Source organism: Bubalus bubalis, chromosome 8, assembly GCF_019923935.1.
Source record: "Bubalus bubalis isolate 160015118507 breed Murrah chromosome 8, NDDB_SH_1, whole genome shotgun sequence".
NCBI lineage: Eukaryota > Metazoa > Chordata > Mammalia > Artiodactyla > Bovidae > Bubalus > Bubalus bubalis.
Genome location: NC_059164.1, coordinates 70,790,640 through 70,803,622, shown reverse-complemented (window position 1 = coordinate 70,803,622; position 12,983 = coordinate 70,790,640). Strand labels below are relative to the sequence as shown.

At 37.8% G+C, this 12,983-nt stretch overlaps 1 protein-coding gene across 3 annotated transcripts in view; it reads left to right on the top strand.

Moving 5' to 3' along the window:
* The window catches only part of PALS2 (protein associated with LIN7 2, MAGUK p55 family member), a 132,927-nt gene that overhangs the window by 81,445 nt on the left and 38,499 nt on the right, over nucleotides 1-12,983 (top strand). For all 3 annotated transcript variants that reach the window (XM_025291279.3, XM_025291280.3, XM_025291278.3), the window contains 3 exons: nucleotides 4,701-4,853; nucleotides 8,189-8,341; nucleotides 9,129-9,356. In XM_025291279.3, coding sequence (XP_025147064.1) covers nucleotides 4,701-4,853; nucleotides 8,189-8,341; nucleotides 9,129-9,356 — 534 coding nt within the window. The remainder of the gene's footprint in view (nucleotides 1-4,700; nucleotides 4,854-8,188; nucleotides 8,342-9,128; nucleotides 9,357-12,983) is intronic.

Here is a 12,983-nt window from a genome sequence, read left to right as displayed (position 1 = left end):
CATGGAACAACAGACTGGTTCCAAATAGGAAAAGGAGTATGTCAAGGCTGTATATTGTCACCCTGCTTATTTAATTTCTATGCAGAGTACATCATGAGAAACGCTGGACTGGAAGAAACACAAGCTGGAATCAAGATTGCCGGGAGAAATATCAATAACCTCGGATATGCAGATGACACCACCCTTATGGCAGAAAGTGAAGAGGAACTAAAAAGCCTCTTGATGAAAGTGAAAGAGGAGAGTGAAAAAGTTGGCTTAAAGCTCAACATTCAGAAAATGAAGATCATAGCATCTGGTCTCATCACTTCATGGGAAATAGATGGAGAAACAGTGGAAACAGTGTCAGACTTTATTTTTCTGGGCTCCAAAATCACTGCAGATTGTGACTGCAGCCATGAAATTAAAAGACGCTTACTCCTTGGAAGGAAAGTTATGACCAACCTAGACAGCATATTCAAAAGCAGAGACATTACTTTGCCAACAAAGGCCCGTCTAGTCAAGGCTATGGTTTTTCCTGTGGTCATGTATGGATGTGAGAGTTGGACTGTGAAGAAAGCTGAGCACCGAAGAATTGATGCTTTTGATCTGTAGTGTTGGAGAAGACTCTTGAGAGTCCCTTGGACTGCAAGGAGATCCAACCAGTCCATTCTGAAGGAGATCAGCCCTGGGATTTCTTTGGAGGGAATGATGCTAAAGCTGAAGCTCCAGTACTTTTGCCACCTCATGTGAAGAGTTGACTGATTGGAAAAGACTCTGATGCTGGGAGGGATTGGGGGCAGGAGGAGAAGGGGACGACAGAGGATGAGATGGCTGAATGGCATCACCGACTCGATGGACGTGAGTTTGAGTGAACTCCAGGAGCTGGTGATGGTCAGGGAGGCCTGGCGTGCTGCAATTCATGGGGTTGTGAAGAGTCGGACACGACTGATCGACTTAACTGAACTGAACAGACACTGAAAGAGCCATGCTAAGAAGCAACAACTCAACTAACAGTCAGTGAGAGCATATGTCATACTTTTAAATGATTGATAATAATGTATAATATTTTAGATTAAATAATTAACTGTAAGATGATGATAGGGTGCTGCTGCTTCTAAGTTGCCTCAGTCGTGTCCGACTCTGTGCAACCCCATAGACAGCAGCCCAACCAGGCTTCCCCGTCCCTGGGATTCTCAGGGCAAGAACACTGGAGTGGGTTGCCATTTCCTTCTCCAGTGCATGAAAGAGAAGAGTGAAAGTGAAGTTGCTGTCGTTTCCAACTCTTAGCGACCCCATGGACTGTAGCCTACCAGGCTCCTCCGTCCATGGGATTTTATAGGCAAGAGTACTGGAGTGGGGTGCCATAGGGTAGCTTACTGTATAATCAAAAAGTTGAATAAGATTTAATAGGTAAGAGCTCAAGTTTGATGATGTTGGACTACCTCACTTAGTTGCTTACCAGTAGTGTGAACTCAGGCAGTCACTTTATCTCATTGTGCATCATCAGGGTCTGTGTCTGTAAGGTGAGGATGATAACAACATACCTACCTTAGCTGACTACACACATGCACACTCTGATACTGAACTTAGAATATATTTACTGGCACAAAACAAAAGCCCTCAATAAATGTTCAAGTTCTTTTCTTCCTTTTTTAAGCTTTCGTATACTATCATTAGAGTATTAAGAATATTTGCAAGATTAATCATGCTAAATTAGATTTTTTTTAAACAACAAATATTTATATTAAAACAATTACCAAAGTTTTCCCTGCTGGTCCAGTGGCTCAGAATTTACCTTACAGTGTGAGAGACACTAGTTGGATCCCTGGTCGGGGAGGATCCCACATGCCACAGGGCAACTGAGCCTGTGTGCCGCAACGAATGAGCCTGCGCTCTGAAGCCCATAAGCCACAACTACTAAAGCCTGTGCTCCACAGCAGGAGAGGCCACCGCGCTGAGAAACCCTTGCAACTAGAGAGTAGCCCCCACTCTCTGCAACTGAAGAAAGCATGTGCACAGCACCAATAGACCTAGCCTAGCAAAAAAATAAATGAATAAATAAACTAAATAAAAAAACAGTATTTCCAACTTGTTTTATGAGTTAAGTAGTTGTGTATTTTTTTTTCTCAGTGGTTATAATCATTCCATGATATATGTTAAATGATCTCATCATCCTCGCATTATCAGGCTTCTGTTACGCTTTAAGAAAATTATAGATGTACCTATTCTTGCTCTTAGTGGCATTCCCTAGTCATCTTAACATTTTTCATATCTAAATCTAATAGAAACTCATTGTTCTATTTAAATTACACTTGGTCTTTTTGACAATTTTGTTTCATAACAATTATAATTTCTTCTTATGGTTTATTTCATATGACTTAAAATTTCTTCTTTGGAGGTATTCCTTTAAAGTGCTGCTAATAGCCCCTCTTTTACACTTAAATTTATGTCATTGATGTGAATTATCTGAAAAATATACTTAAATGAAAAAAAATGCATTTTTAAAATTAGAAGGTGTATGATTTAGAAGATGAGATACAAAAACCAAGAATGTGAGATAGCTCATTAACAATTTTACATTGATATGTGTGAAATGATTTTTTTAATAAAAATATTTAAAAATGAAATAGAAGGTGTATTAGAACCGAAGGGTCCACACTGTATGGTAGAAATAACATGTACAGTATTATAGGTATCAGATAACGTTTAAACAATACTGTAACCACTTGAAATTTGAAATTTTTTCCTTCACTCACAGAACTGGAACTTAAAATATTAAGTGTAAAACTTGTCATCTTACAAGGTTTCACTTATAAATTAAATATTTATAATTATGCTTTTCCTGTAAGGTGTTAGTTGCTCAGTCATGTCCAGTTCTTTGCAACTCCATGGACTATTGTCCACCAGGCTCCCCTCTCCACAGAATTCTCCAGGCAAGAATACTGGAGTGAGTAGCCCTTCCCTTCTCCAGGAGATCTTCCTGACTCAGGGATTGAACCTGAGTCTTCTGCGTTGTCGGCAGATTCTTTACCACCTGAGCCACCAGGGGACTTCCCTGGTAGTCCAGTGGTTAAAACTCTGTGCTTCGAATGCAGTGAGTGCAGGCTCAGTACCAGGTCAGGGACACAAGACCCACATGCCCCAAGATGAGGCCAAATAAATTATGCTTTCAGTTCAGTTCAGTTCAGCTCAGTCACTCAATCGTGTCCGACTCTTTGTGACCCCATGAATTGCAGCATGCCAGGCCTCCCTGTCCATCACCTACTCCCGGAATTCACTCAAACTCACGTCCATCGAGTCGGTGATGCCATCCAGCCATTTCATCCTCTGTCGTCCCCTTCTCCTCCTGCCCCCAATCCCTCCCAGCATCAGAGTCTTTTCCAATGAGTCAACTCTTCGCATGAGGTGGCCAAAGTACTGGAGTTTCAGCTTTAGCATCATTCCTTCCAAAGAAATCCCAGGGCTGATCTCCTTCAGAATGGACTGGGTGGATCTCCTTGCAGTCCAAGGGACTCTCAAGAGTCTTCTCCAACACCACAGTTCAAAAGCATCAATTCTTCGGCGCTCAGCTTTCTTCACAGTCCAACTCTCACATCCATACATGACCACAGGAAAAACCATAGCCTTGACTAGACGGACCTTTGTTGGCAAAGAATGTCTCTGCTTTTGAATATGCTATCTAGGTTGGTCATAACTTTCCTTCCAAGGAAAGCGTCTTTTAATTTCATGGCTGCAGTCACCATCTGCAGTGATTTTGGAGCCCAAAAAAATAAAGTCTGACACTGTTTCCACTGTTTCCCCGTCTGTTTCCCATGAAGTGATGGGACCGGATGCCATGATCTTCATTTTCTGAATGTTGAGCTTTAAGCCAACTTTTTCACTCTCCTCTTGACTTCAAAATCAGACAGCAACTGTTTATCAGAAAAACAGCACTTAAAAGATACAAACTGTTTAGTGTTCATTCTGTGTTTGAATTTAAAACTCTGCTTTACTCCCACTATTAGAATAATTAGAACTATTTATTTCCTATGACAATGTAATTGATGGTTCATTTTCTCTGGAAAAGTTCAAGAGTTTCCTGAATTGTCCTTTTTGCTGAATTTTCAAAATGGAAAATTGTAACTTTAGGATTATGGGGTTCTCAAAATAATTTTCATTGTTTTTTAAATGATAATCCATATCATTATTATGCCCTTATTTTTATTATGCTTAATCATCAAATAAAGCATGGTTTAGTCATTTAGTCACTTAAGTCATGTCCATTCTCGCAACCCCATGGAGTTGTAGCCTGCCAAGCTCCTCTGTCAATGGGATTCTCCAGGCAGGAGTACTGGAGTGGGTTGCCATTTCCTTCTCCAAAATAAAGCATAAACAGTATCATTTGAGCCTAAACTAGAATGTCATTAGGAATTCTGTTGGGTAGGAAATATAGTACATTTTTAAAACTTTTAAAATTATCATTGGCCTATTCAGTTTTTCCATAGTTTAGTTATAAAAATGAGTTATCCATTATTTTTAGGGTAGGAATAGAGGCCAAGGTTTATCATATTGCATGATAACATTTACTATGAAATCTGTGTTAGCTCTGATTGAAAGGTTCAATTTCAGTAGATCAAACCATCAAGTAATATCTTTTAAAACTTTCAGAAGTTTTCAAGAAGAAAACCACAGTCTGAGCAAAGCGTATGTGTTATTATTTTAATATACTGGTATTTTTTCAGGCTCATGAGAGGCTAGAAGATTCAAAACTAGAAGCTGTCAGTGATAATAACTTGGAATTAGTCAATGAAATTCTCGAAGATATCACCCCTCTAATAAATGTGGATGAAAATGTGGCAGAACTGGTTGGTATACTCAAAGAGCCTCACTTCCAGGTAAACTTTCTCTATTCTCTTCTTTCCAAGGCCCCTGTATTCCCAAAATATTCTTTTAGTAGTTTCTGTTTAAGATGAAGTTTTTGAAAGATTAGGGCCATATTTTGCAAATTACAACTTAGATGTTTTAATATCCTCATATGCTTATGCTACATAAACAGATACACTTACTATACAGATGTACAGTGTCTGTCAAAGAAATGCATTAGAATGGATTTTTCTTTGTGTAATTAAAAAAAACAACAACAAACCTACTTCACCATCAGACCACATGCTTGGGACACTTTTCTCATGGTGATAGTGGATTTTTCTTCCTTAATACCACTGTTTCCCAGCCCTTCTTGTGACCAGTGATATGCCTTTTCAGTATTGCTTCTAAGACTGGGTTGCAGCTGATGACCTTAGAACAAGAGAGAGCTGTAGGGGATAGAAACAATGACATACTTTCCCCAGGGACAAAAAATAAATTCAATTTAAGCATTTGCCTGTGTAGGTGAAGAGTTGATCAGTTTACCAAAGACGATTCAGTTTCAGAAGAGAGAAAGGGAAGTGGAGATTTCTTAGAAATCTATAATTAAGACAGTTTGGTATTGGGGCAGTATTATAAAAATAGATTACCTGAAGAGAAGAGAAACCCCAGAAATACATCCTCAGACAAATGGCAGCTTGATTTATGAGACACTATATTTTAGTGGATAAAGAATGGACTGTTCAATAAATGGTCGTGAGATAGAAGAATAAAGTGTCACCTGCTTGTCACTGCAAATCTTAGCATTAAAAATCAAATGGCAGCACCCCTATGCTTTTCCTCAAGATTTTCCATGACTCTCTAACCATGTTACTGCAAAAATTATGTAAATGTATAGTGAGATGGTTCCAACATAAATCTATAGCTTAAGTACAAGAAACAGAGACACATGTCGGAGACACCGTTATGCAGGGGCCAGTTAATTGAGGCCTTAAATGCATACTAAGATATTTGAACTTTATCCAGAGGACATTGGGAACCATGGGAAGGGATAAGGGTGGGGGAGGTTATTAAACAGGGAGAGGTCAGATTGTGGAGCTATATGGTTTTGTGCCAAGGTGAGAAGTTGCGATGGCAGCATAGATAGTGGGAAATGTGAGGATTTTCAAGTTTTAAGCTGTAAAATCAATAGGGCTTAGTGAGTGATTACATGTGACAGCCACGGAAGAGAAATATGGGAAGTTGATAAGGACAGGATTTCTGACAAACAATTGATGGCATCTACTGAGATAAGGAACACTCTGTGAGGGCTATTTTGGGCATGCTAATGTTAAAGTAACTGGCCATGTTAAGTTTGTGGTATCTTAGAAGCATGCATCTGGTAGAACTTTGCAAGCATGCTATATTTTTTATGTAAGTATGAAATTTAATGCATAAATTTATATGAGGTCTAAAAAATATATATAAACTTGTGAAATAGCAGCAAGTAAAAATGAAGAAATTAAGACATTGCATTTTTATTACCCAAATCACCACTATACTACCATGGTGCATATTTCTCCATATTTTTTCTTTTCATAAATATACATATGTATTTTTTTCTTTACTGACTGCAATCATTTTGCATAAGCTGTTTTGTAATTTACCTTTTTTCCAGCCATTGACTTCCACTTTTCCATTTCAATAGACCTCTGTAACATGCAGTGCATTTTACACAAAAATACTCTTTACAGCTGGTTTGTATGTATGAATTTTCAAATTAGGTCCATATGTGGCATTAGTTAGACCATCCCTTTCTCCCTTGATTATGATGTTGACCTACTAGAGAGACCAGACCAGGCCATTATCCTGCAGAATCCACTCCTTGGATTTACTTGTGTGCTTTCCTGCTATGCTGTTTAGTTATCCTATTTCTTATAAACAGAAGTTTTACCTAAAAGATGGTTTAAGTTATATTTGAAACTAGGATGCATCTTGGGCTTACTAGGTGGCACTAGTGGTAAAGAACCCGCCTGCAGTGCAGAACACCTCAGAAACACAGATTCAATCACTGGGTCTGGAAGATCGCCTGGAGAAGGCCTAGCAACCCACTCCAGTATTCTTGCTGGAGAATCCCGTGGACAGGAGAGCCTTGGTGGGCTACAGTCCATAGGGTCACAAAGAATTGGACATGACTAAAGCAACTTAGCTTGCACTCAGGATGCATCTTAAGTAAGGTGATACAAGGTAAATTAATCTGCATCAGATGATGTATAATATCTGGTTGGCCCATCACTCTTCTTTTTTTCTGAATTGAAATTTTTTTCTTAAACTTTTAATTTTGTATTGGGGGTGAGTGTGTTAGTCACGTAGTTGTGTCGACTCTCTGTGACCCCATGGACTATAGCCCCCCAGGCTCCTCTGTCCTAGCCAATTAACAAACAATGTTGTAATAGTTTCAAGTGAATAGTGAAGGGGTTCAGCCATACGTTGCCCCATCACTCTTCATGCTGAGATTGGTCCCTTAATCAAGGGCAATGACAGCCAAATCCTACCCTTGAAAGCCTTTCCACTAAGAAGTAATCTAGTGTGTTATTATTCTGGCATTATACAAATGCTGTTTCCTTTCAACCATGTAGTTACTGATGAGCTCAAATTAATAATCCTTGCCTGACTCAATATTTTCATTAGAGTTTGCAAAATGACATTTTTCAAATTCTCCCATTCTTAGCTGGTCTTCTTATATAGAGTTTTTCCTCATCAGCTGAGCTGTTTAGTTAACCTACAATGCATTTCCAACTGAAAAGTTAGGGAAATGCCAGCTTCTTCCCTTTGCCAATTTTAACAGTAAAGAATTGTTTAAAAGGGCAATCTCAAATGGTAACAAATGAGATTTTTTTCAGTCCTGTTTTTTAAGTAGCATCGTGGACTTATGGAGTTTTCATTAATTCATTATGTTTCGGTTGTATATAATTCTATGTTTTGTTTTTATTTTTCAAATTATCATGACTTGGCCAGTTGTGGGCAGATTTTTAATATATGAGTCTGAAACTGATGAGAGAGATCTGGATCAAGGGAGTTCTCAGTAGTGGTTCAAGTCACAGGAATGGGTAATATTGCCTAAGAAGAGTGTATAGGGTAAAAACTAAGCAGCCCAGGTTAGTGATTTAAGTAGCTTCCATAATTTATAGGAATACTTCTTAATATATGAATTTGTGAGTTTTTTCTTTGTAATTTGTCTTCAGTCTTTTATACTATTTTCATGAAATGACTAAAAATTACCAATTAATGCCTTGGAAATTTTTAGTACTCTTTTGGGATAATGAGCTGCTACTTTTAATAATTCCATCTATAATCAATAACCACAGGCTGTTTTGAATCCTTCTAGTCACTCTTGGAGGCCCATGATATTGTGGCATCAAAGTGTTACGAGTCACCTCCATCAAGCCCGGAAATGAATAATTCTTCTATCAATAATCAGTTATTACCAGTAGATGCCATTCGTATTCTTGGTATTCACAAAAGGGCTGGGGAACCACTGGTGAGTTGATCAGTCAGTGCCTTCTTAAAGCTGAAATCTTACATACTCGTGACTGAGTCACTACTCTATCTCATTTTTTTCTTTCATAATTTTTATCTTTATGAAAACTTTACTCATGTTTGTTTCATCAGTCTTTTTTGGCTTGTGTATAAAATACACAGGTGATACTCTCAACTTGATTTAGCATGCAGAATTAAACCAAAATTAAACTGAAATAGAGGAGAGAAGAAGTTTGCCGATGAGTAGAAAAAATTTCAGAGGATAACTTTTTTCCCTATACCCTTTGAAGAAATGAATTGAGGTTGCTTACTAATTATATATAGTAGCAAAATGCAGAAGAACCTTATTATTAAAAATTGAAAACATTGGAAGGACTCTGTAAGTAAATGTTTACAGTTTCATGCTAACATGGCATTTCTGGGCTCTGACTATGAGAACAGTGAAGTGAGAAGAAAAAACACCAGGAACAGGGTCATCAGACTGCACAAATCCATTGCTTGCTCCTTTGAGCTTCCTCATATCTTGTGGAATGCAGCCTAAAATATGTTTAATTTTCAAGGTTACTCTTGCCGTGGAAGTCCCTTTTTTAAGGGATGGTGTATGTTGTCACAGTTGTACATGGTTTAATATGAGATTGGAGTATTGAGTTACAAGTGAACATGGGAAAAGTAGGAATGATTTACTCACTTATGTTTAGAATTATTTTCTTATATATACATAGTTGGGAATATTTACAATTTATTCCTAACAACCAAAAATCAGTAATTCCATTCCTTATTTTCTTCAGGGTGTAACATTTAGGGTTGAAAATAATGATCTGGTAATCGCCCGAATCCTCCATGGAGGGATGATAGACCGTCAGGGTCTGCTTCATGTGGGAGATATCATTAAAGAAGTCAATGGCCATGAAGTTGGAAACAACCCAAAGGAATTACAAGAATTACTGAAAAATATTAGTGGAAGTGTCACCCTGAAAATTTTACCAAGCTATAGAGATACCATTATTCCTCAACAGGTTAGTAATAAAATTCATGCTAATACTAAGAATCCTTTTTTTTTTTAAATCACACTGTTGGATGTAACCACCAGTTGCTACTTTTTTGCTAAAGTGAAGAGAAAAATCTGCCTGGTTTAATTGTTCTAAAGTGCCTTATTTTGTCATGGGTGAATTGTTGGTATTTTTAAACAATATTATCTTACTATTCAAAAGGAATTTGCTTAAGAAATCTCTTTGTGAATACCATGAACCCTCTGTTCAATTCAGTCATCAGTTGTGTTGTCTGACTCTTTGCGACCCCATGGACTGCAGCACTCCAGACCTCCCTGTCCATCACCAATTCCTGGAGCATGCTCAAACTCATGTCCATTGAGTCTGTGATGCCATCCAACCTTCTCATCCTCTGTCTTCCTTTCTCCTCATGCCTTCAGTCTTTCCCAGCATCAGGGTCTTTTCAAATGAGTCAGTTCTTCACATCAAGTGGCCAAAGTATCAGAGTTTCACCTTCAGTATCAGTCCTTCCAATGAATATTCAGGACTGATTTCCTTTAGGATGGACTGGTTGGATCTCCTTGCAGTCCAAGGGACTCTCAAGAGTCTTCTCCAACACCACAGTTCAAAAGCATCAATTCTTTGGCGCTCAGCTTTCTTTATAGTCCAACTCTCACATCCGTACATGACTACTGGAAAAACCATAGCTTTGACTAGACGGACCTTTGTTTGCAAAGTAATGTCTCTGCTTTTTAAATTAGCTATTTAGATTGGTATAGCTTTTCTTCCAAGGAGCAAGCCTCTTTGAATTTCATGGCTGCAATCACCATCTGCAGTGATTTTGGAGCCCCATAAAATAAAGTCTCACTGTTTCCATTGTTTCCCCATCTATTTGCCATGAAGTGATGGGACCAGACGCCATGATCTTAGTTAGTTTTTCAAATGTTGAGTGTTAAGCCAACTTTTTGGCTTAAACTCACCTTGTGCAGTGATTTTTGGACCCTAGCATTTCAGTAACCTACAGCTAATAGGAGAAAAACCTTAAAGACATTTTGTCATTAATTAGCAAACAGTTTTGACGCATGTCATGTTCCAAGCCCTGTGAGGAAAATAAGCATGTAGTCCTGATCACCTTTACCTTAGTGTTCCAGTGATGGGCTAAACAGAGAGTGAGGCCAGAAAGAGAGGATGGGTCCAAATTGAAAAGAATCTTCAACACCTGGTTTGTACCATTTGCTCTACGTTTTGTAACTGATTTTTAGGTAAAACAGATTATTAAGCATGGCAGTGTTTTCATGACAGTTGTCACTAAGCTCATTATGTTGAGTGAATTTTAAAAAGAAGACAGATGAGATTGTGTAGCCAGGAAGCAGTTTTTTTTTGTTGTTGTTGTTTTTTTATTTTATTTTTAAACCTGAAACACTGTATTAGTTTTGCCAAACATTGAAAGTGTGAGGTAATTTGTGAAAGGCAATTCTTAGGAAAGGCTGTGATGACTGCTTTGTTTCAAATAACTGTGCCACCACTTACTAGCTTATCCTCTCTGTTTTTGTTTTCTCATCTATATAGTTAGGAGTATTTCTTTTCTCAAAAGATTACTGTAAGGATCAAATAAGTTAATTCAGCAGCGCCTGTCACATCCTGCATGCAGCCCATAGCTGCCGCTGCTGCTGTGATGTGGTAATGAGGTGGTGGTGTGATTCCAAAGAAATGGAAAGAAAGAAAGAGTGCCTAGATAACTGCAAAGGAACAGTTGACACTTAAGTATGTTGAAACTTGAGAGGGTTTTCAAATCCAGATAATGTAGATATAGGAAATATTTATCAGTATTTTAGATGCATTTAATTATTTAGATTTTCCAGAAATTTGTTCCAAGTATGAGTAAAACTGCAGGTCTTTTACATAAGATGCTGCCACTATACTTATTTTAATATTGTTAATATGATAATTGAAAAGACTAGTATAGTATAAAAGTCTTAGAAATAACCTATGTTGTATATCTGCTTTATATTGTTCTTTGGGAGAGTAAGAATAGTCAGTTGTGAATTTTTAGCATGTAAATTGGATTTCTGAAAATATACAGGCTTGTTGTGAACGTTTGTTTAAATAAAGGATAGAGACCTTGTCTTTTCAAGGAAAAGAATCATAAGAGAAATGGCATTAGAAATTAGACATTTTAAATAGCTAGTGTCCCTCAGACTAGCTTTATTCCTCAATTGGCACCTAAGTAGATTGGAAAAGTAGGAGTTAAGATTTATTTATTTTTTAAAAATTATACATTAGTTGTGATAGTTAGACTTTTTTTTTTAACCCCCTGTGGTTCAAACTTCAGAATTCCTACCAGCTCACCATGACTATAATGGACTTTTATGGAAAATTTTTTGTAATATCAGTAGCTAGGGCTTTGGCGCAAATCCTTTTGTAGAATCTGCACCTGGTGAATGGTCTGAATGATGTGAAATGCAAGGATCTTTAGCCCTGTCTTAGACATACATTGTTCTCTGTCTTGTGCCTTCTCAAAATCTGCTTTTTATTTAGCCTTCAGAACTGGGAGAAGGCATTGAAATGGGGAAGGTCTAACCTTCCATCCAAGCCTGAGCCAGTCTCAGACCTGTCTTACCATAAAAAAAGAAGGGACTAACATGAAAACTTCCAACAGGAGAGATAAAACACACCCAAATTGGGACATTTTTAAAGCGAAAGGGGGAGTAATTACTAATTATACTAGAATAGGACTGTCCTGGGTGCACTGTGTTCCTCTTATAAGAGTAACACTAAAGGAAAGCAAGGGCTTTTAGCCTTTCCAGTTCTACCACTCTTTCACTAACTGGAAGCTCCACCAACTCTATTTCTTAACTGCCGTGAGAGCAGATGGAAGCCAGGAGGTCTTCATACCAGGGTTGTGTCTTTAAAAGCATGGTCAATAGATCATCTTTATCAATAGCATTTGAGGCGCTGATTAAAAATCCAAAATCTTTCATGAGACCACAGAATCTATATTTTTAAATTTGAAGACCAGGAGGGGTTAGAAATTGCAGCTAATTCTGAAGTTCTCCAGCTTACATGTATGTAGGTTTCCAAAGACTGTTTAAAATTCCATTTCTTTATTTAAGGCCAAATTAATGGGAATTCTCTCTTTAAGGCCATTATGAGCCACATAACAAAAATATGAGAAGAAATTTGTTTTATTTCATTCAAGGATGTACATGTAAGAATTCTCAACAATGTATTAGCAAATGAAATTTAATGATATATAAAAAAAATAATATAACGTGTCCAAGCTAGGATGGTTTCATGTTAGAAAGTTCATATATGTAACCAAACAAATTAACAGATTAAAGAAGAAAAATATCAGTAGAAAATGCAATAAAATTCAGTTCTTGTTCATGATTTTTTAATTATTTATTTTACTTTACAATATTGTATTGGTTTTGCCATACATTGATTTGAATCCGCCATGAGTGTACACGTGTTCCCCATCCTGAACCCCCATCCCACCTCCCTCCCCATCCCATCCCTCTGGGTCATCCCAGTGCACCAGCCCCGAGCACCCTGTATCATGCATCAAACCTGGACTGGCGATTCGTTTCACATATGATATTTTACATGTTTCAATGCATTCTCCCATATCCTCCCACCTTCGCCCTCTCCCAC